Source organism: Typopeltis vanoorti, chromosome 14 (genome assembly GCF_054136105.1).
Source record: "Typopeltis vanoorti isolate ZY-2024b chromosome 14, IOZ_Tvanoo_1.0, whole genome shotgun sequence".
NCBI lineage: Eukaryota > Metazoa > Arthropoda > Arachnida > Uropygi > Thelyphonidae > Typopeltis > Typopeltis vanoorti.
The window spans coordinates 93,851,944-93,874,283 of record NC_143562.1 but is presented as its reverse complement, the minus strand read 5'-3'; the positions used below and the strand labels follow the sequence as shown (position 1 = coordinate 93,874,283).

The following is a 22,340-nucleotide window of genomic DNA, read 5'->3' as shown; positions in this document are numbered from 1 at the left end:
ATGGAAACTAGGAGTTACGATAAGTATTATTATTTTTTAATTGGCAAATGAGGTATATGGGTAATATCATAAAGGAAAGTGGCTTGAGGTCTAATATCAAAAGTTAAGATGTTAATACTCATACATAAATACAAGTCTGCAGGAACCATGAAATAAACTGAATAAATGCTGTAACAAATTTGATATGAAAATCAGCAATAAAAAGCCAAATGCTAAGAAAATATTCAGGAATGGTAAAAACATCAGCTACATTTCAGCTATTTAGGAACATTAAAGTAAAGATGGCAAATTAAATATGAAAATAGACAACAGTATAAGCAAAGCTATAAGTAGAGAGTCAACTGAATAAATCCATATGGATTAAGAAAAAATTAATCAAAACACTAATGTAGGCATATGAAAGATGTTCAAATCAATTTTAACTTAAGTGGCACTTGGGAATTCCCTCTATGCAGAAATTTCTAATAGTGTATCTACACTGTTAAAAAAATATCAAATAACACTTTTGATAATAAAAACATATTCATTATTGATATTTAAGTTGTCATGAAAAATTTAAAAATAAATTATATCAGTGTAAATTATATTACTTACAAAATCTTTCATGTCCAAAGAATACTTCTTGGAAAAGTGTTAACATATCCCTCTAAATATAAAAAATAAATAAATAATATATATTTATATGCACAAAAGCACATACTATATCAAAAAATGAAATGTAATGAAAAAATTTCATGTTTATCTAACTAAATTTCAAGTTCTAATACTGATGCTAATAGTGATCAAATACTGAAATATTGGCAACTATCACAAGATTACATATATACATTTTTTTTAATAAAATAAATAAAAATAAATCTTCTGATCCCTTTTTGTCTCTCAAAGGAAGTGGATAGCACTTTTTTAGCCTAACATTTCTTGGAAATCAACAGGCAGCAATTTCCACCTCTCATCATTGACAGGGTTGAGTTTTTTCCCATGGCACATTAGATAAGGAATGCCATTACTAATTCTAACTGTATTTATTTGTATGCTCTTGAATGTGCTCTTCAGCTGATTCTGTCAGACTTTAGGATTAAAAAATTAATTTTTAATGCTAAAATTTTAAAAAATGAGCATTATAAAGTTATAAATACAAGCAATGAAAACAAAATTAAAGAAATATTGGATATTTGCATTCTTATGTTCAGTAAAGTTTATAAAGAAAAATGTATATAATTTCTATAAATGAAATAAATATATAAGCAAAAATACTTTAACAAACTAACTCACTCATGAAAATGTCATTCATCTCCAGTATTTGATTTTATATCTACAGATCTTCATGTGTGCAGCATGCTAAAATATTGCTTATTCCATCCTTTCCATTCTCGATAGAAAGGAACTGTATTGAAATGCAAAACATGGAAAAAGGGTGAACATCTTAAGTGTTCACCTTTATGTGAACACTTAAGGTAAACATCCATGGTAGGGAAGAATATAATAAAACTTGAAACTTAAAGAGGTATCATGAATTTTCAATTTATTAATTTACCTTACAAATATCACACATTACACATAACTAGCTTACAATATTTTGCATGAGATGCTAAACTCTGAGTATATTTAGTTTTTTTCTTCTTTTTTTTATTTCAGAGGCAAATAATCAAGTAATACTTGGATTCATATTTTTGGTGATGTACTGAGGACTTCTCTAAAAAAATGTAAAAAGATGGTTCTTTATACAAATGTCAGGAGTATCTAAAATAAAGGAGATGCATTGGTGGTACTGATAGCATCGGTCTGTCCAAAGACTACTGGGATCACTGAAACATAGTTCACAGACGATGATATACTGACAGGAATAGAAGTAGCAGGACACAGCATTTTTCAGCAAGATAGGAAGGCCAAATGCAGAGATGGAGTACTGCTTATGGTAAGTGATGAGCTGTGTCCTTTCAGAATGGAGGATTTGAATAGCGATGGCACCAATGATTTTGAGAGTGTAAGGTGAAGGCGGGTAAGACAGGATATTTAGTGGGGCATACAGAGTGAAGAGCAGGAGATGTTTAGGCAGCTGAGATTGGTAAGTGCAAAAAGAATGATTGTTATGAGAGATTTTAACTACAGCAGTATAAATTGCCCGGGGCAGAGCTGACTACTACCGGGTGCGTCCCCAGGTGGCGGATCGGGGAACAGCCTTCAGATATGGAGGTTAGCTGCGATATAAGCAGAGCAATCTGGCGAATAAGCAGCTGTGGACCAACAACGACTGAGCTATCAGGGCGTGGGAGAGCAGAAGTGGCAACTCTGTCTCACTTAAAACCTCACAAAGCCCAATGACAACTCGGTGACATGGCGAGTAGTGCCGCCATTAAATAAATACCTGCTGGGGTCACCGCCCCTGACATTGGGAAGCAGCATTGTCAGTACTGACACAAGGTTGAAGTCAAATGATGACGGAAAAGCTTGTGATCAGAGATTTGCAGATGGCAATATGATTATATTGTGTACGTCTGTAATACTGCGGAGCAGAAAGCAAATGGAGAAACTACTGCTCTACCTTATCTCCAGAACAACCACCATGGCGAGCAAACCCTTACAATTGGCCCCAAGTTCCCGGCGTCCCTTAAATGGGACAGGGGTGCGAAGAATCTCCGGGCTCAAAATGGTGTCCACTTTTAAAATTGCAACTTGGAATGTCAGAACTCTGTATGAAGCTGGCAAATTAAGAAATGCCACAAGAGAAATGAAGAGGCTGGGCATCCGGATTTTGCGAGACAAGATGGCCAGGATCTGGAAAGTGTCAACAAGATAATATGACAATGTATTACTCTGGGAATGATGAGAACAAACATCGACATGGTGTAGCTGTAATAGTAGATGAAGAAATCAATAAATCAGTAATAAATTGGATTCCATTTTCTGAAAGGATAATGCTGTTACAACTTAAGGGAAACCCTGTTAACATAAATATCATCCAAGCTTATGCACCCACAGCTGACAAAAGTGAAGAAGATGTTGAAGAGTTTTATGAACACCTAAAAGAGATTAAAAACCTAACAAAGAAACATGATATAAACATAGTGATGGGTGACTTCAATGAAAAAGTGGGAAGAGGGGGTGATGGAGAAATTGTTGGCGAACATGGCTTAGGCACCAGAAATGACAGAGGAGATCGCCTAGTCCAATTCTGTCAGGAAGAAGATCTAACAATAGCAAATACCTGGTTTAAACTTCCACCCAGAAGACTGTACACTTGGAAATCGCCTCAAGATAACCAACATAATATTGTCAGAAATCAAATTGATTATATACTGATAAATAAAAGATTCCACAGTAGTATAAAGAGTGCAAAGACTTATCCTGGAGCAGATATCTCATCAGACCACAATCCCATAGTTGCAGAAGTACATCTTAGATTAAAATCAGATAAAAAATCACAAAAGAAGAAAAAGAAAATTGATGTAGAAAAACTGAAAGACCCGAAGATAAATAAAAGTGCCAAGACACAGCTTAACCTGCGATTACAACAGATTAACATAGAAGAAAATAAAAGTGTGGAATCTCTTTGGAATAGCTTAAAGAATGCCATCGTAACAACAAGTATTGAAGAAGTAGGTTATGTGAATAATATAAAACAACAGGAATGGATGACAGATGAGATTATTTCTCTTATTGATACAAGAAGAATGTATAAAAACAAAGACCTAGCCAGGTATACAGAAACACATAACATCATCAAGAAAAAAATAAAAAAAGAAGCCAAGGAAAATTGGATGAAAAATTTATGTACTGAAATTGAACTGCTTCAGAAACAACATGATAATTTCAATCTGTATAAGAAAATCAACGAAATTTCCGGAAAACTGAGGAAAAAGCAAATAGTGTCTCTAAGAGACGAGTTCTAGAAGAAGAAGAGTTCTTCTTCTAGATAGTTCTAGAAGAAGAGAATAAAGCACAGATTTGGATAAAATATGTAACAGAACTTTTCAATGATACTAGACAGAAGCCTATAAATATAAAAGATAACATTCAAGGACCAGCAATCATGAAATGCAAAATAGAGAATGCTATACAAACAAGTAAAATAGGAAAAGCCAGTGGACCAGATGGTGTGCAAACAGAATTTTTAAAATTAATCGAACCAGATAACATCAAACTTCTTGAAAAACTATTTAATAAAATATATGAAAGTGATGAATTTCCATCAGATTGGCTCAAATCTACATTTATCACTATCCCAAAGAAACCCAAAGCGAATTCCTGTGGTGACTTCAGACTTATTAGTCTAATGAGCCAAACATTAAAAATATTTTTGAAAGTAATTCAGAATCGCATTTATAGAAAAAGTGAAGAAACTCTAAGTGAAACACAATTCGGCTTTCGGAATGGTTTTGGTACTAGAGAGGCCCTTTTCTGTATCCAAATATTGATACAAAAATGCATAGAAAAACAGAAATCTGTCTTTATGTGTTTCATAGATTTTGAAAAAGCATTCGACAAAGTCAGACACACCAACTTAATAGAAATCCTTCAACAAATAAGGCTAGACGAACAAGACATAAGACTAATAACAAATCTGTATTGGAATCAGTCAGCTACCGTTCAATTAGACAATATTACCACCAGTGATATTAACATCAAAAGAGGAGTGAGACAAGGATGTGTGCTCTCACCACTCCTGTTCAACATATATGCAGAGGTAATCTTTAAAAAAGCATTGGAAGAATGTCCAGAGGGAATCACAATAAATGGAAAGATTGTTAACAACCTACGATATGCAGATGACACCGTGCTAATTGCAGATAACATTATGGATCTCCAAAAACTCATTGACAGAGTATACATAGAAAGCCAAAGAATGGGAATAAATATAAACATCAACAAGACAAAATACATGATCATCAGCAAACATCCAGCCTCATCAATGAAACTGACACTCAATGGGAAAAATATTGATCAAGTGTCAAGATATAAATATCTTGGTTGCTGGCTTAATGAACGGTGGGATCCAGAAATAGATATAAAGACAAGGATTGAAGTTGCACGGCAGTCCTTCATGAAAATGAGAACACTATTCTGCAATAAAGACCTAAACATGGAAGTCAGATGCCGAATGCTGAAATGCTACGTGTGGTCTATTCTGCTCTATGGAGTTGAAACATGGACATTGAAGGCGACAACCATCAAGAAAATCGAAGCCTTTGAGATGTGGCTATACAGAAGAATGCTAAAGATATCATGGACAGAAAAAATTACCAATGAAGATGTCTTAAAATCCATTGGCAAAGCTAAACATCTTGTACAAATAATCAAGAAACGAAAAACATCATATCTTGGACACATCATGAGAAACAGCAAATACCAACTTCTACAAACTATTTTGGTAGGAAGAATTGATGGCAAAGGAACTAGAGGAAGAAAAAGAATATCATGGTTTGACAACATCAAGACATGGACAGGAAAGAGCAGTGCACAACTGCTCAGATTAGCACAAGAGCGTGGTTTGTTCGCCAAGATGGTCGCTGACCTTCGATAGAAGATAGCACAATAAGAAGAAGAAGTATAAATTGGAAATTGGAAACTGCATGTAGTAGTAAGGGAATGAAATTCCTGTAATGCTTGAGGGGCAAATGTCTTAGGAAACATATAGTAGAAGGAACAGGTTCAAGAGTTTTGGATTTGGTCATAGCATCAGAAAATTTGATTATAACTGGGATGGTATCTATGACCCCGGCAGGAGAGTGACCACGTGGTTTTGACTTGAAAGATGAATAGACATGCAGGGCATGTGTGAACTATAAAGTAGGTGATTATAATAATCTTAGAAATCAGCTTGGAGCAGTACCATGGATTGAGGAATTGGAAGGGCAAGATATCATCAGTGCTTGGGAACTGATGAAGGAATATTTATAAGCAGCAATGGCAATTTGTATACCGTGAGTGAAAAAGAGAACACAATTTGGTGTAAAGTTATGACAAACAATATCAAATGGGAACTGCAAGTGAAAAAGAAGTTATGGAAGAGATATAAGGACAAGGGTGGAGAGCAGATGTATGAAGAATACAGGACTCAGGTCAGGAGGGTGATTAGTATGATAAGGAAGGCAAAAGTGGAATATGAGAAGAGATTGGCCCCAAGATGTAAAGAAAAGCCTAAAGAATATGTGACCAGCAGGAGTAGGAATGATTGTGGAAGAATGACATTGTTGGATAAAAATGGACATGGAAGAGATATTTTCATAGAATGGGAGAGGGGGGGTAGAACAAGAGGCCATCGCTGGAAACTGTATAAGGAGGGAATGATAAGAGGGATGAGGAGAAAGTTCTTTGCATGCAGAGTGATTGGTGAATGGAATGCATTGCCTGAGTGTGTTGTGAATGTAGACACATTGAATTAGTTTAAGGCATGGTTGGATGAGCAGTGTGCGTGATAGCGTGTACTTCACACTATCACACACACACTGCTCATCCAACTGATATTATCTCGCCTCCATGGAGTCAGAGATGAGATAATAATAATAATAATTAATAAAATGGGAAAGGGAGTAGAGAAAAGCAGGTACATTTTTTGTTTGGCAAATAGGGTTTTGCATAATTTGTTGTTCTCTGAAGAATGCAGTAGATTTGCAAAACTATGTGAAGGCACTGAGAAGGCAGAAACAACAAATTAGTTGTGCTTGTGCCAATAAACAACCATCGCTTTTGAAATATGACAATGTGATGCAATATATGAGTAGTCACTTCAACAGTCAAAGAGATCAGATTTGAAGTTGTGGAATATCTTCCCTAAATCCTAGAACTGGCTTCCAGTTATTTTGTAAACTGTAGATACATTTCAAGAGTATTCAGTTTAAAAATAATGAACTGAACAAAGATTTGAAAAAAGGTTCCAAAAACAACATGACAAGTTTTACCATGATAGCTATGAAAATCTTTTACACGACAGAGAAAATGTATTGAAAGGAAGGAAAATCGTGTTGAGAAACAGTGTATAAAAATAAAGTGGAGGATTCAAACCGTTCATTTATTATTATCTTGGTAACCTCCATGGAGTCAACAGACTCCATGGAGGTTATATATATATATATATATATATATTAGGATAACCAAGTTATTTTATAAACTTGGTTATTTTAACTCCTAATCCCAAGTATGCAAACAATTAAGTTTGCACCTGAAACAAAGTTCAAGTCTAAAGATGGTGCAACACCAGGGTCATTGTAAAGGTGGGTAAATCTCTGATCACTATTCTTAGTATTTTCCCATAATGTAAAGCACTTCTCACTAGAAGATGTATACTGTAATGCATTATGGGTGGGGTCACTACCAGACCGGTTTCAACCTTTTTTGAGGTCTCCAAGTTTATAAAATAACTTGGTTATCCTAATATACAATATCCCCAAGTTAAAAAATTTATTACATCTATATCACCTCCAGAGATTTTTATTAAAAATAAAAACACCTTGTTGCAACTTCTATAGGTAAAGTTGATAAGGCTCCATATTACTATAACCTTGGTATTTAGGGTCTAGCTACTCACTGAGGAGACCTCAAAAAATGTTGAAACCAGTCTGGGTAGTGACCCCACCCATAATGCATTGCAGTATACATCTTCTAGTGAGATGTGCTTTACATTATGGGAAAATACTAAGAATAGTAATCAGAGCTTTACCCACCATTACAATGAGTTACCCTAGTGTTGCACCATCTTTAGACTTGAACTTTGTTTCGGGTGCAAACTTAATTGTTTGCATACTTTGGATTAGGAGTTAAAATAACCAAGTTTATAAAATAACTATGTTATCCTAATATACAATATTCCCAAGTTAAAAAATTTATTACATACATATATATATATATATATTTTTTTTTTTTTTTTTTTTTTTTAATTTCACCAACATATCTCATGTGTGATGCTATCACAATGGAGGAAATACTCCTGGAATGTCTTTCATATTGCTATTTTGTGCAGAAAACATTTCAAACTAATCTTTGCACCTGAATTAGTTACATTCTGAAATGTTGTTGCAAAACTAATGAAAATTACTGTAAAAACATTTCAAATATTTTTCAGATTTCAAATTCTATGAAGTTCAAATACTACAAAAAAGATGTGAAATTTATATGCTGGTATAAATTCAATTCATATTCTTATGTACATCTTAAATACCAAATTTCATTAATGCATATAGCAGATATCTACAAGATGTGATACCGAGTACCATGATTTTTCTTTTGGAACACATTAAAAAAAATTATGTCAAATCCACTGGAATGCAAATTATACTTGACAAGAAATTATATTCTTGTTTTTATTCTTTATGCAAGTGATAATTAACAAAAGCTTGTTCATTATCAACTGCTGGAGGTTATAGTTCTTTGTAATGTTTCATGGGAAGGTTGTTCCACAGAATTGAAGTGGATGGAATGAAAGATGACTGGGAGTAGCAGGTTCAGTGAGTATGCAGTTCAACTGTAAAGAGATGTTCAGCAGTCAATGCTCAAGTTCCAGAAGATCTTGCAGAAATGGGAGGCATAATGGATGCCAGTTCTATTGAACAGTGGCCACGGGAATATCTATAGAAGAGATAGAACGTAGAAACTGATATTATATAAGAAAGTGGCTGAAGAGAGTCTGCAAGAGAAGTACCATCTTGAACAGAAAAAGGATGGCAAGTTTTTAAGAAGCTGATGATGCTATAGAAGTGATATGATTATGCCAGAAAAGACATAACTGAGTTAGTCTGAAGAGAGAGAGAGAGAGAGAGAGAGAGAGAAAGGGAGAGAGTTTTGACCATTCAGCTGAGCATTATCAAAAGTAAGTAAAGAAGTTCTGAGGTCTTTTTGATGAGAAAGCAAACAAAACTGGATTTTGGATGTAATAAAGCTAACTAGGTTGTTTTCACCACAATCAAGGATAATGAGTTCAGTGTTCAGGGCACTTGTTACAGATGACCTTGAATATTGAGATTTTTTGACACTGCAAGGCCTGGTTGTATGAGTGGAGAGTGCTAACATCCACAAAATTATGAATAGGATTTGTAGTCACACCTACATTAAGGAAAATCTGAAGAAAGAGCGTGATATAGGGACTGCTCTAAGATAAAGCTAGCAATCCCATCATGCAAGGACAAAGGCAGTCGATATCATGGTGATTTGTTGAGAAGCCCTAAATGCCAGACCCTATCAAAAGCCTTTGAGATGCAATTTGAGTTGCAATGGCACAGGTTTCGCCAAACCTTTCCATGGAATGAGTGCAGAGGTATGCGATATAGGCCAGATCATCTGCTTTGAATCTAGATTGGAAAAATCCATACTGGTGGTCACTAATTAGATAGCAGTTCTTCAAGTGTTGAAGAAGATGGCTGTTGATAACTTCCTCCATTATTTTGGACAACACTGAAGTGAGAGCCAATGTCCTCTAATTTTCAGCCTATGTGTGCATGAAAAACATTTTGTGCACAAGTTTCTAGTCTCAAACTCAATGCATATGGTAACCTCTACTCAAGTAGTGAAAGTCACAAGCCATAAACTTTTAATTTGATATGCCTAAAATTAGTGACATCTTTGTAAATACACACCCTCTCTCCAAAAACAAACCGAACTTTTGATAGAAAATAAAACACAGGCCAATTATAATTATTCAAATCATTTATTTCAATCAATATACCCTCCTCAGCTTTGATACAGCATTTGGCATGGTCAATTAATTCATTAAATGCGTTTTTTATATTAGTTTTTGGGATATGTTGAGGATTGTGGTTACTGCCACTTGAATGTTTTCAATGGTGTCGTATCGCTTTCCTTTCATCGGCAAATGAAGTCGGGGGAAGAGAAAGAAGTCACAGGGTGCTAAATCAGGTGAATACAGCGAATGATCCAACACACAAACTTGGTTTTTGCTCAAAAACTGTCTCATAATGTTTGAACGATGAGACGGTGCATTATTGTGCAAAAGTGACTAGCTGCCTGCATCATGATATTCATGACGTACACGACAAATTCTCACTATCAATCGCATCAAAACCTTCGAAATAAAACTCACCATTGACCGTTTGGCCAGGCAGAACGAATTCTTTGTAATCCCTTGGAATCGTAGAAACAAATCAGCACTGTCTTTACTTTTGACTTCTCCAAGCGACTTTTTTTTTTTTGGATGCTCCTCTTCTGGTGGTCTCCACTCAGCACTCTGGCACTATGTTTCGAGCTCATACTCAAAACACCACGTTTCGTTACCAGTAACAAACATTTCAAGGAAGTTTGAGTCTTTACGAGCGGTATGTAGTAGAGCAATCCCGGAGAATAATATTCATTTTTAGATTATATTCTGAGGCATTAAGAACGACCGAGGCATTACCCTTATCAGCTCTGGTGATGATGATACTTTTTCTTTCTGTAATTTTCTGGAAGATAAATTAATTTTTGGAGGTGATGACTGGGAAAGGATGTTAGCTATGTCAAGTCTGATGTTATTGGCTGTTTCTGGAGCTAAGTGACAGATTCCGCGTGCGATGTTGTACACAATATCCAATACTACTGGAACTTCTTTAGGTGCGATGGCAAAATTGTGGCCGTGGCTTAGGGCACTAACGACTTCATTGAGTCTTTTAGACGAAAGTTTAATAACCTTTGTAAATCAGTTTTGATTTACAAAGGTTATTAAACTTTTTGATGTGCTTATTTTATTATTTATTTTATTATTACAAACGCCACCATTGTACAGAAAGAAAAAAGTATCATCATCACCAGAGCTGATAAGGATAATGCCATGGTCATTCTTGACACCTCAGAATATAATCGAAAAATGGATATTATTCTCCAGGATCACTTTACCTACATACCACTTGAACATGATCTCACAAAAACTCAAGTTAAAAAATTAAAAATTCTACTTAAAAAAGTGTCCTCCTGGCCTCCTGACATTACAAAAAACTCAAACCTTTCGGTTCTCATCTCATTCATGTTGGAGGTTTAATATTCCATTAAACCTCCAACATAAATTCTTCACAGCACTTAAGCCTCAACAAATGGAGGGTGTTGTGTATGTGGTTGAGTTTGGTTGAAAGAGAGGTTCCACTGAAACAAAGATTACAGGCTCTATTCGTTAGTTTTAATAAGTAGTGGGAAAGTTTGTGAATGTATCTGCCTGTGTGAGTGGGTTTTCTATATACAGTGAAGGAAAGGTTATCATTGGGAAGGCGTGCTACTAAGGTGTCTAGGAAGGGTAAACTATTGTTATTTTCCTTTTCCATCATAAACTAGATTCTTGGAGGTAGACTATTGAGGTGACTGAGGAGGGAGTCTAACGTGTCTGGGCCATAAGGCACATTAATATAAAAATGAAAACCTAATTCTGCCACAGATACTTTTGTCTTCTTCTGGATTAGGATGAACAAAAATACAATAAAAGGCTAACATGAACTATATTGTTCCTCTGTATCGAGCCTTGATAAGACCCCATCTAGACTACTGTGCTCAGATTTGGTCACCTAGGTTTCTTCTTGATGGGGAGGAGGTGGAGAGGATCCAGAGGCGAGTGACCAAGATGATAGCAGGTCTGTGGAATGAACCGTATGAGAACAGGTTGAGGATTTGTGGGTTGCAAAAATTGGTTGATAGGCGGAGGAGGGGAGATATGATTGAGACATTCAAATTACTGAAGGGTTTCTATAAAATTAATTCAGAAGATATTTTTGAGAACAGGGCTGGTTGTGGGAGGACTAGGGGACATCCATGGAAACTGGGCAAAAGTGTGGTGTTAGAGTAAAGGTGTTAGAGCTGGGTTCTTTACTTTTAGAGTAGTGAATGAGTGGAATGCGCTCCCTGAGTCTGTGGTGGATGCTGTGACAGTGAATGAGTTTAAGGCGAGGTATGATAGATACTGTATGAATGTCAAATAGTTGTGATGAATATGATTTGGGGCCTCCCTCGATGAGTCCAATGACTCTCTGGAGTTGCCCATAATAATAGTAATAATAATAGTAATAACATTACTAAAATACAGAACATGTAGGAACCATTACAATATAAGTTGAAACAGAAACCATGTGGAGCGTGGGAGCTGGCACAGGTTAACTATTATTCAATGATGTGTGCAAGACAGTTGGTCAAAAAGTCTGATGTGTAGAGAAATCTAATGAGCGATTTTCAAATCTCACACAGGATCATTCTTGGTTTCTACTGAGTGTACCTTGTGAAAGGATGACCATACTAGATTCTTTTATGTTACAAGCAGTGAAGTTGTCCACTATGTGAGGCAGGCATGGAGCTCTTATCCCATTTAATGTTATGATGCATGTGGAAGAAATGAAAAGCTCGGCCCAAGTTGTCTTCTCTGATGTTATTATCATCTCCAATATGCTCTTTCTGTCTAATTTTCAATTAGACAGAAAGAGCATATTCTTCTTCAGTTGTTCTTCATCCCTTGTGATAAAGATCGCCATTTTTTTTTAATCACATGTATAATACCAAGTTTTTTAAAGTGTGTACAATACCTAGTGTTCTTGCAGCTTTTCTTACACAGAGCAGACATCTAGAACAGGGGTCAGCAACTTTTCAGACTCGTGGGCCACATTCAACTTTTATTTTTAATAATCAGGCCGCAAATGTTTAATTAAGAGAAAATAGTGAGTGAAAAAATTACTCATCAATTTTTATTATATCAATCTTAAAAAACACAGAAATATTTAAAGAATAAGATATGAAACAAGCATGAAAATGAAACTCAATGAAAAATTATTATCACGCAAAAACATAATATAGTTTGTGCATCATAATATGTGTGTCTCCCTGCTTAAAGTGATTTTTGTGATTGTTTTCCCTTAACCAAATTATCTATATCCACTTTATAATCTGATGTGCAAATCGAATCGAAGCATACAAATGTTCATCAGTCAGTCGAGAAGAAAATTTATTCTTTATAAAACTCATGGCAGAAAATGCTTGTTCGCAAATGTACGTGCTTCCAAATGCAGCTGTCATCTTCTTTGCGAAACTGATTAATCCTTCAAATATTTTGAATAAAAATTTTGGATATTTTCTAATAAAAATGTGTTTTCTAATGTTTCATTGTGTTGTAATTGCAAAACTTCCACCTGTAGGTGGTTTGGTACATCATCAATGTCGACATTAAAAGAGTTCAAAAATAATTGCATTTCAATGCTATTTTTATGAAAATCCAGAAAATCTGCTTGAAAATTCTGTTTGTAAATATTCAATAATACCAAAAAAGTTTCCTTTTGTGTTTGCCATCCAACTATAGATGCAGATTTGCAACATATATATAATGATGTAGATTTTCTTCCATCATATGTTTTTTTCAACAGACATAGTTTGCCCTCAAAAGCTGTTATGTCAGAAAACAGTTCTGCTAGTAATTTACCTTGGCCCTACAGGTTCAAATATCTACCATAAATGCAAGAGACATAATCCATTTTTTATCCAATAGTTGTGGAACAGTATTTTTGTGTTCTGTCATGAAAATATCTACTTCTTCATGTAATTAAAAAATCTTTTTAGCACAGCACCTCTACTTAACCATCTAACAGCTGAGTAGTAGATAACGCCCTTATACTCCGATTCTATTTCTATCAAGAATTCTTGAAATTGGCGGTGTTTCAGACTCTTGCGTCAGATGTAATTTACAGTTGGGGTCACAATTTCCATAACATCTTTCATTGATTATAAAATTTTGTAATAAAGTGCATCCTGATGAATGATGCAATGGAACACAATTAGATTATCATGACCTAAATTCTGTAATTCCACACAAATTCGACCTACTAGACCAGTGTTAGAGAAACACATATTTCTTCCACCATCGGTTGTCACACTTTTTAATTTTTTCCAGTCCAATTCCAAAGAATCAATAGTTTCTTTTACTTTTATGAACAAATCATTGCTGGTTGTAAGTACCTTTTAAACCACACAAACTGGCCAATTCTTCACGAACATTAAAGTCACTATCAATGTCCTGAATAAATATCATTAACTTCACAGTGTCTGTTACATCAGTACTTTCATCCATTGCCAGAGCATAACAATCAAATGATTTTGCTTTAAATTTAAGCTGCTCAAATAATTGGCATGTCAGTAAAGCTGTAGGACTGGATGGTATTTCACCACGAGTTTTGAGAGAATGTGCTAGGGAACTGACAGTGCCTTTAACCTCGCTTTTCAATGAAAGTCTGGCTTCGGCAAAGGTGCCCAGGGAATGGAAGGAAGTTAAGATAGTGCCATTGCATAAGGGTGATAGTGGACTGGAAGTATCTAATTATAGGCCAGTTTGCGTGTCATCAGTAGTTGTTAAGATCTTGGAGAAAGTATTGAGGAACCGTATACACATTGGGCAGATGAGGGTGGTGTTATCCGTGAGAGTCAACATGGATTTGTGAAGGGACACTCTTGTTTTAGCAATATGCTAGCCTTTTATAATAAAGTTACAAGAGCATTAGATGAGGGAATGGCATACACTGCCATTTTCTTAGACTTAGCGAAAGCATTTGACAGGGTGGCACATGATAAGCTGATATTTAAGTTGTAGCACGAGTCTGGATGTCAGATTGGTCAACTGGATTCAGGATTGGCTGTCCGATAGGTATCAGAGAGTAGTGTATGCTGGGGGCAGTTTCAAGGAGGCAGAGGGTTACAAGTGGGGTCCCACAGGGCTCAGTACTGGGACTTATATTGTTTAACCTTTATATCAATGACATTGTCAGTGGATTGCAAGGGGATATTCAGTTATTTAAATTAAGGGGATATTAAATCCCACATTGTTTTAAAACCGAATAAGAAACTCAAAGATTGGAATCAGAGAGTTTCATGCCGAATATAGTAAACTATAAAAGTATCGGCGATTACTAGCGTGAGCTAATGCAAGTAGTCCTAGTACGTAGTACAATCTCAGGGCAACTCGCAGTAAAGTTCTGATCGCTATTCTTGGTATTTTCCATAATGTAAATTTTCCATTGGCTCTTTATATTTAAGGTTCAGTTGTTTGCATCATCTGCAAACAACTGAATATCCTTAAATATAAAGGATTATTACTAATATAAATTACTATATTAGTGCTTAAATATAAAGCACTATTACTAATAATCCTGGGAAGGATTATTAGTAATAGTGCAGATGTGGTAGCCCTGCAAGAGGATTTGAATAAGCTAGATAGATGGACAAATAAATGGGGGTGTCAGTTTAATGCAGCAAAATGTAAGGTCTTGAGGTTTGGGAAACATCAATGGGACGCTGCATACTCTCTGGGAGGATAATAAATTTAGTTTAATCCTTTATCCAAGTGTGAGCAAACAAAGTTTGCGCCTGAAAGTATCTTCAGGACTGGGTTAAGGTGGTACTACACCAGGGCAACTCGTTGCAAAGGTGGAGCAAGCTACCAACACTCCTATCCTAGTATCTCCCATAATGCAAAACACATCTCCTTGCGGATATGTCTAATGTTATGCATTAAGGGAAGGGCCACTACCCAGACCGGTTTCGACCTTTATTGAGGTCTCTTCAGTGGGAGCCAGGCCCAAGTTGAGATATCAGGAAGAAGCATTAGCAGGTCATCTCCACCTATAGGAATTGCCAATTGGTGTGCCACCCTTTTTTAATAAATTACTCTGGATTTAGAGAAAGATGTTGAAAGTTTATTTTCCACTTGGTTAGAGTATAATAAATTTAGTTTAATCCTTTATCCAAGTGTGAGCAAACAAAGTTTGCGCCTGAAAGTATCTTCAGGACTGGGTTAAGGTGGTACTACACCAGGGCAACTCGTTGCAAAGGTGGAGCAAGCTACCAACACTCCTATCCTAGTATCTCCCATAATGCAAAACACATCTCCTTGCGGATATGTCTAATGTTATGCATTAAGGGAAGGGCCACTACCCAGACCGGTTTCGACCTTTATTGAGGTCTCTTCAGTGGGAGCCAGGCCCAAGTTGAGATATCAGGAAGAAGCATTAGCAGGTCATCTCCACCTATAGGAATTGCCAATTGGTGTGCCACCCTTTTTTAATAAATTACTCTGGATTTAGAGAAAGATGTTGAAAGTTTATTTTCCACTTGGTTAGAGTATAATAAATTTAGTTTAATCCTTTATCCAAGTGTGAGCAAACAAAGTTTGCGCCTGAAAGTATCTTCAGGACTGGGTTAAGGTGGTACTACACCAGGGCAACTCGTTGCAAAGGTGGAGCAAGCTACCAACACTCCTATCCTAGTATCTCCCATAATGCAAAACACATCTCCTTGCGGATATGTCTAATGTTATGCATTAAGGGAAGGGCCACTACCCAGACCGGTTTCGACCTTTATTGAGGTCTCTTCAGTGGGAGCCAGGCCCAAGTTGAGATATCAGGAAGAAGCATTAGCAGGTCATCTCCACCTATAGGAATTGCCAATTGGTGTGCCACCCTTTTTTAATAAATTACTCTGGATTTAGAGAACGATGTTGAAAGTTTATTTTCCACTTGGTTAGAGTATAATAAATTTAGTTTAATCCTTTATCCAAGTGTGAGCAAACAAAGTTTGCGCCTGAAAGTATCTTCAGGACTGGGTTAAGGTGGTACTACACCAGGGCAACTCGTTGCAGGAGGAAGTAGGGGAGACAAAAGATCTGGGGTTGATGATTGATAGAAACCTGAAATTTAAGGGACATATTGCAGAGGTGGTGAAGGCAACACAGAGGATTGCTGCAATAATGAGAAAGACACTGACCTGCAGAGATAAAAGAGGTTATCATTCTGTTGTATAAGTCTCTGATCAGACCACACTTACACTATTGTTCTCAGATTTGGTCCAAAGGATTTGAAGGGGATAAATTAACTGTGGAAAGGGTACAAAGACGGATGACAAAGATGGTTTCAGGACTGTACGAGGATAGTTATGGGGATTGGCTGAGGGAATGTGGACTGCAGAGTTTGGTGGATAGAAGAAGAAGTGGTATGATTGAAACTTTTAAACTTTTGAGAGGTGGTTACAGGATTGACACTGGGGAGTTCTTTCGCTTGGTTGAACAGCAGGAAGGAGTGATGACAAGAGGCCATTTGCATGGGGTGTGGTTGAACCATGGAATGCATTGCCTAATGGAGTGGTGAGAGCGAGAACAGTGAATGAGTTTAAGGAGTGGTATGATAGACTTTGTGTTTCTCAGGGGGGGGGACCTCCCCTCAATGAGTCTTGATAGACTTTGTGTTTCTTAGGAAGGACCTCCCACGATGAGTCTTTTGACTCCATGGAGGCCTGAATAATAATAATAAAAAAATAAACTGGTACCAATTTCTTCTACTCACCTTGTACAAGTCCTAGCAGATAAACTAATAGCTTGAAATAATGTCATTATTATACTCTTATATATTATTAATGTCTTTTATATATATATATATATATATATATATATATATATCTTTTCTAGGCATAATTGTTCAATTCCAGCTAATAAACATCATTTAATAAATTCCGAATCTGTATAAGGCCTTCCTTCTTTCGTAACCAGTTCCGCTACGACATAACTAGCATAAAACAACTGATTCATTATGAATACTTTGCTTCTTAAATATGTTTTGCTGAACAGTCAAAGAAGCTTGTAATTCATTAATTTGATTTTTTCTAAGTTCACAGTTCGAATCCTTGTATTGACTTTCATGTTCATTCTCATAATGACATCTGATATCATATTCTTTCATAACAGCAACACTTTTATGACAAATAAGACAAAGGGCCTTATCCCCATTTTTAATAAAGAAGTACTTGCTGTTCCATTTGTCATTAAACCTTTTTCCTTCATCTGTAATTATACGTTTTCTCGAGCCTTTGTAATCCCTACTCATGATGACTCACACAGTTGACTCGCACCAAGCTACACGGTGATATCATGAAGTATAGGTATAAAATTATTTTTAATTTATTATTCATATTATAAAATGTATTATTTAGATAATTCAACATACAGGTCACATGCCACGTAAGTATGGTCAACCTCTTATGGGCTGCAAAAATGCACATTTGGGCCGCCAGTTGCCAATCCTTCATCTAGAAGTTTGAAAATTAGACAGAAAGGGCACGTCAGAAAAGTTAATAACAACAGAGAATACAGCTCTGGCCTAGCTTTTCATTTCTCCCGCACCCACACATCATAACACTAAATGGGATAAGAGCTCCATGTCTCACAGAGAGGACAACTTCACTGCTTGTAGCATAAAAGAATCTACTAGGGTCATCCATTCACAAGGCACACTCAATAGAAATCAAGGAATGATCCTGTGTGATATTTGAAATTGCTCATTAAATCTTTCTGCACATCAGACATTTTGGCCAACTATCTTGCACACATCACTAAATGATAGTTAACCCGTGTCAGCTCGCACGCTTCACATGGTTTCTGTTTCAACTTATATTGTAATGGTTCCTACATGTTCTGTATTTTAGTAATGTTATAGTTCATGTTAGCCTTTTACTGTATTTTTGTTTGTAATAACCCAGAAGAAGCCAAAAGTATCTGAAACTACTTGGTTTTCACTTTTATATTATTACAGCCAAATAAACCTGAAGTAAACCCAATTTCTCTTTATAATTCATCATGGCTGTTTTGTAAAGAAAGATTATTTTGTAAATATTTTGTAAAGAAAGAGATTATTTTATATCTATAAAATAATCTCTCTATATTATTTAAAAATAAAAACATAAATAATTTACAAGGGTTAAAACTTACCATACGTAACTGTTCCTTTTCGGTACGATTTGTTAATAATCTAAAAGCTTGGGTAATTTTCTCAAATTTCTAAAAATAAGTAAGATAATAAATCATGCTTCAGAAATTGATATAAAAATACACTGTTCAACAAAATTAACAAAACAATTACAAAATGTAGTGTAACTCATACAAGTCTGCAATGAAGCCAGACAAAAACTGGTATGGTAGTGTGCAACAGAATAATAATGAAATAAAGAGAATAGCAAGACACATCAGCAGGCAGATGCATTAGGTATAAGAAACATTAGATAGATGTATAAGAATTACCAAAAAGGTCACATTACAAAAGCTGACACAATATACTCAAATATTTTGCTCTAACAGCTAAAGTGAATATAAGAGTGCCTATAAGATTTTCCAGCAACAAATACCATTCTTCCACCAGAGCAGACTTTAGTTCACCAAATGACTGAGGTAGTGACTGTAAACAGGTGACAATGACCAAGGGCATCCCACACATGTTCAATCAGATTTAGGCCTAGTGATCGTGATCATGCTGGCCATGGCAACTGTTGGATATCTTCAGTTTCAAGACACTTGAACTGTATAGGCAGGCATGATCATGCATGAAAGGAAAATCTGAGCAACCTACACCACTACAAAATCATATATAGGGTTCAAATGATGTGTTCTCAGTGCCTTACACAGTTACAGAATCCCTATCAAAAATGTGAAGAGGAGCACGGCCAATAATCATTGTTCTGCCTCACATGAGAACACTTCCTCCACCAAAAACATCCCTTTCTCTGATGTTGGAGAGATGGTACTATATTCCTTGTTCTCCCCAGATCAAACACAGACTAGAAATCATTTACAGGTTAAACAGGACTCATCAGAAAACAAACTATATTCCGTTTGTCAGAGCTTTAAGTCACGTGTTCATGGCATCAGTTTCGACGAGTGCTTGGTTTGTGGGATACAAATCAGTAGCTTCTTTTGAGCCTTATTAAAACAATCTGGTTCAAAATGTTGGCACATGTAGCATATAGCAAGCTCAAGAGAGATACATTTTGTGATAAGGCATTATAGGGTTCAGTCTTACTGCTGGAGCCAGATAGCAGCAGTTCTGATTAGTATAACCATCAGGTAACCTTAGCCAAATCTTCTTGTAATGATTCCTGTCCCCTGCAATTGAATCTGTAATGCTGAGATGATACTTAATGACACATTACACCAAGATACTACCTTTGCTTGTAACTGCTCAGCTTCAAGTCATTCAACTACCTACCATATCAAAGAATCATTGAAATGATAACCCAGACATCCAAAATGTACTACCGAGCAAAACAAAAAAAAAAAAAACAGGAATAAAGTGATGTGGTTGCAAATCTGTTTTTACAGACATTAGTAATTTGCACTATGTACTGAACTGTTAAGTGATAGATCAATTTGTACTGGGTAACTCAAATAATTTGCAAGAGAGAGAGAATCCCTAATATATAAAAATATTCGTCTTCAGAGACACTGTTAAAAATAAAATAATCGTGAAAGACATTTAGTTCTGTTAATTTTATTCAGCAGTATATTATTATCATCTGACCTCCATGGAGATGAGACTCATCATGTTAGTTACACACTATCACACACAATGCTCATCCAACCATGCCTTAAACTGATTCAGTGTGTCTACATTCACAACCAGGGTGACCACCCAGCAAAAATAATTTGTACTAACTTAAGCAGGAAAAAAGTACTAGATCTGAAAAAAAGTACTAAATTTTTATTTGCTTTTGCTTCACTCTATTTATGGCATTTTACGATATGACTACCTTATTATCATAGATGAACTCAGGTAAAACCGCTAAATTAATATACGTACTACAAATATGAAAAGAAAAAAGGTCAAAACTCAGCTCACTGTCATCTATGAGTCAGTCCAAAAGCTGCAGTTGTCAATCATTATAACAGAAGTCCCAATTGTAACTCTAGCACTTAACATGTGTATTCATTTACCATATAATTTTTAGTCTCATTTTAGTGTTTAAAATAATGTAACATTAAATTTTCAGTTATTTAATGTGCTATTTACATATATACAGGGGTTCCCACCCACAAGAAAAACACTGGAAGTATTTATACATTATTTTTATCAGATTTTGCTAAATTAATTAACTCTTCAGAAATAGTAAAATCTGTAGCTGATGAATGTTTTGATTTTTCTTTTGTCAGAAGGAGTCCATTCATCAAAGGAGTTTTTTTTTTTTTTTTTTTGAGATTTCATTGCGTGAAACTACAGCCAAAGCATTTTTTATAAAATAGTTACATTTAGTGCGTTCACACTGTATTTTCTTAGCAATTTCACTATCAGGAGCAATTGTTTTCAAGAGAGTTGGAAGCGTCCATAAGCCACAAAAGCAGATTGTGTTTGGCATCCAGGATCGTTCCGTGGGTTTGCACCGCCTGAGTGCAAAATTGTGTCCCCCCCCCCCTTCCATTAAAAATTAAAGGTTCCCGAAGTACAATAACATGTTACGAATCATTTTATTGTACTGCACATTAAGAGAAATAAATAGTAAAAAAAACCTTATTTTTAAATAATAAACAAACATACTCCTAAAATGTAACATGGAACACGACAAAAAAAGAAGAGACTCTCAGGATAACTCAGCGTGCAATAGAACATAGGATTTGTAACATCAGCAAAATGGAACATGTTAGAAACACGGAACTAAGAAAGAGATCAGGCATAAAAGATGTGGTAACTGCAGTATATGAAAGCAAGATGAGATAGGCAGGTCACATAGCCAGACTCAGGGATAACAGATGGACATATAGAATATTCAACTGGCAACAAGAATGAAGAGAAAACCAGGAAGATCACCTACAAGATGAGAAGATCCACTAGTGAAATCTATGGGTATAACATGGAAGAGAGAGGCTCAAGATTGAGATCGTTGGAGGCATCTTTGTGACCTGCACTCATGGAGAAATCCTGAGTGAAACACTGATCCATCAAGAAGAAAGCTCAAGAAATTTCTAGAATGTTTGTTCAGTGTGCTGAGAGCAGTGATTAAAGTAAGTTGTGGTGAAGCTCGTACCATTTATTTAACTACCCAGCGACTCAGTCCCTCACTGAAATCTCTCACATTCGAAGGTGACAAATATGTACAAACAGTTCAGTGTATTATTTATTCCCTATTTTTTATAAACGTGTTCGATTATACCTCCCCTAAATTTGCTGCCAGGGTTCATTGCATCCTATACGGAAGGAAGGGGCCTGTCTACATCATATGCACATAATCTTAATTCTGCCTCTTTAATTTGTTTTTTGACTAGTATTTGGAACTGGATTTAAACAACATTATACCTAGTGTGTTTCTTTTAGATTCTACATTCTGCTAGTGTTTTGGAGTGTTTACATAATGAATCAAGAGACATTTGATACCATTAATCATCATCATGCGTATTAAAATTTAGGCCGAGCATGGCCTGTTCCGGCCTCAGAAGTCATTGATGAATCGTTTAAGAGGACGTCCTGGTTTTCTTTTTCCTAATGGCTTGTGCTTTAAGGCTTGTTTTGGTAATCTTTCTGTTTTCATTCTTTGAACGTGTTCCATCCATTTATGTTTATAATTTTTAATTTTTTTCTATTACTGGTTCTTGGTTTAAT

General features: G+C 35.8%; 1 protein-coding gene across 2 annotated transcripts in view; it reads right to left on the bottom strand.

Annotated features, from left to right (window-relative positions):
• The window catches only part of LOC150099770 (dnaJ homolog subfamily C member 5B-like), a 99,354-nt gene that overhangs the window by 20,114 nt on the left and 56,900 nt on the right, over positions 1-22,340 (bottom strand). The window contains exons 3-4 of one of the 2 annotated variants that reach the window (XM_090403417.1): positions 18,689-18,757; positions 595-646 (exon numbers count right to left, since the gene is read on the bottom strand). In XM_090403417.1, coding sequence (XP_090259543.1) covers positions 595-646; positions 18,689-18,757 — 121 coding nt within the window. The remainder of the gene's footprint in view (positions 1-594; positions 647-18,688; positions 18,758-22,340) is intronic. The other variant, XM_090403418.1, reaches the window with a different exon arrangement.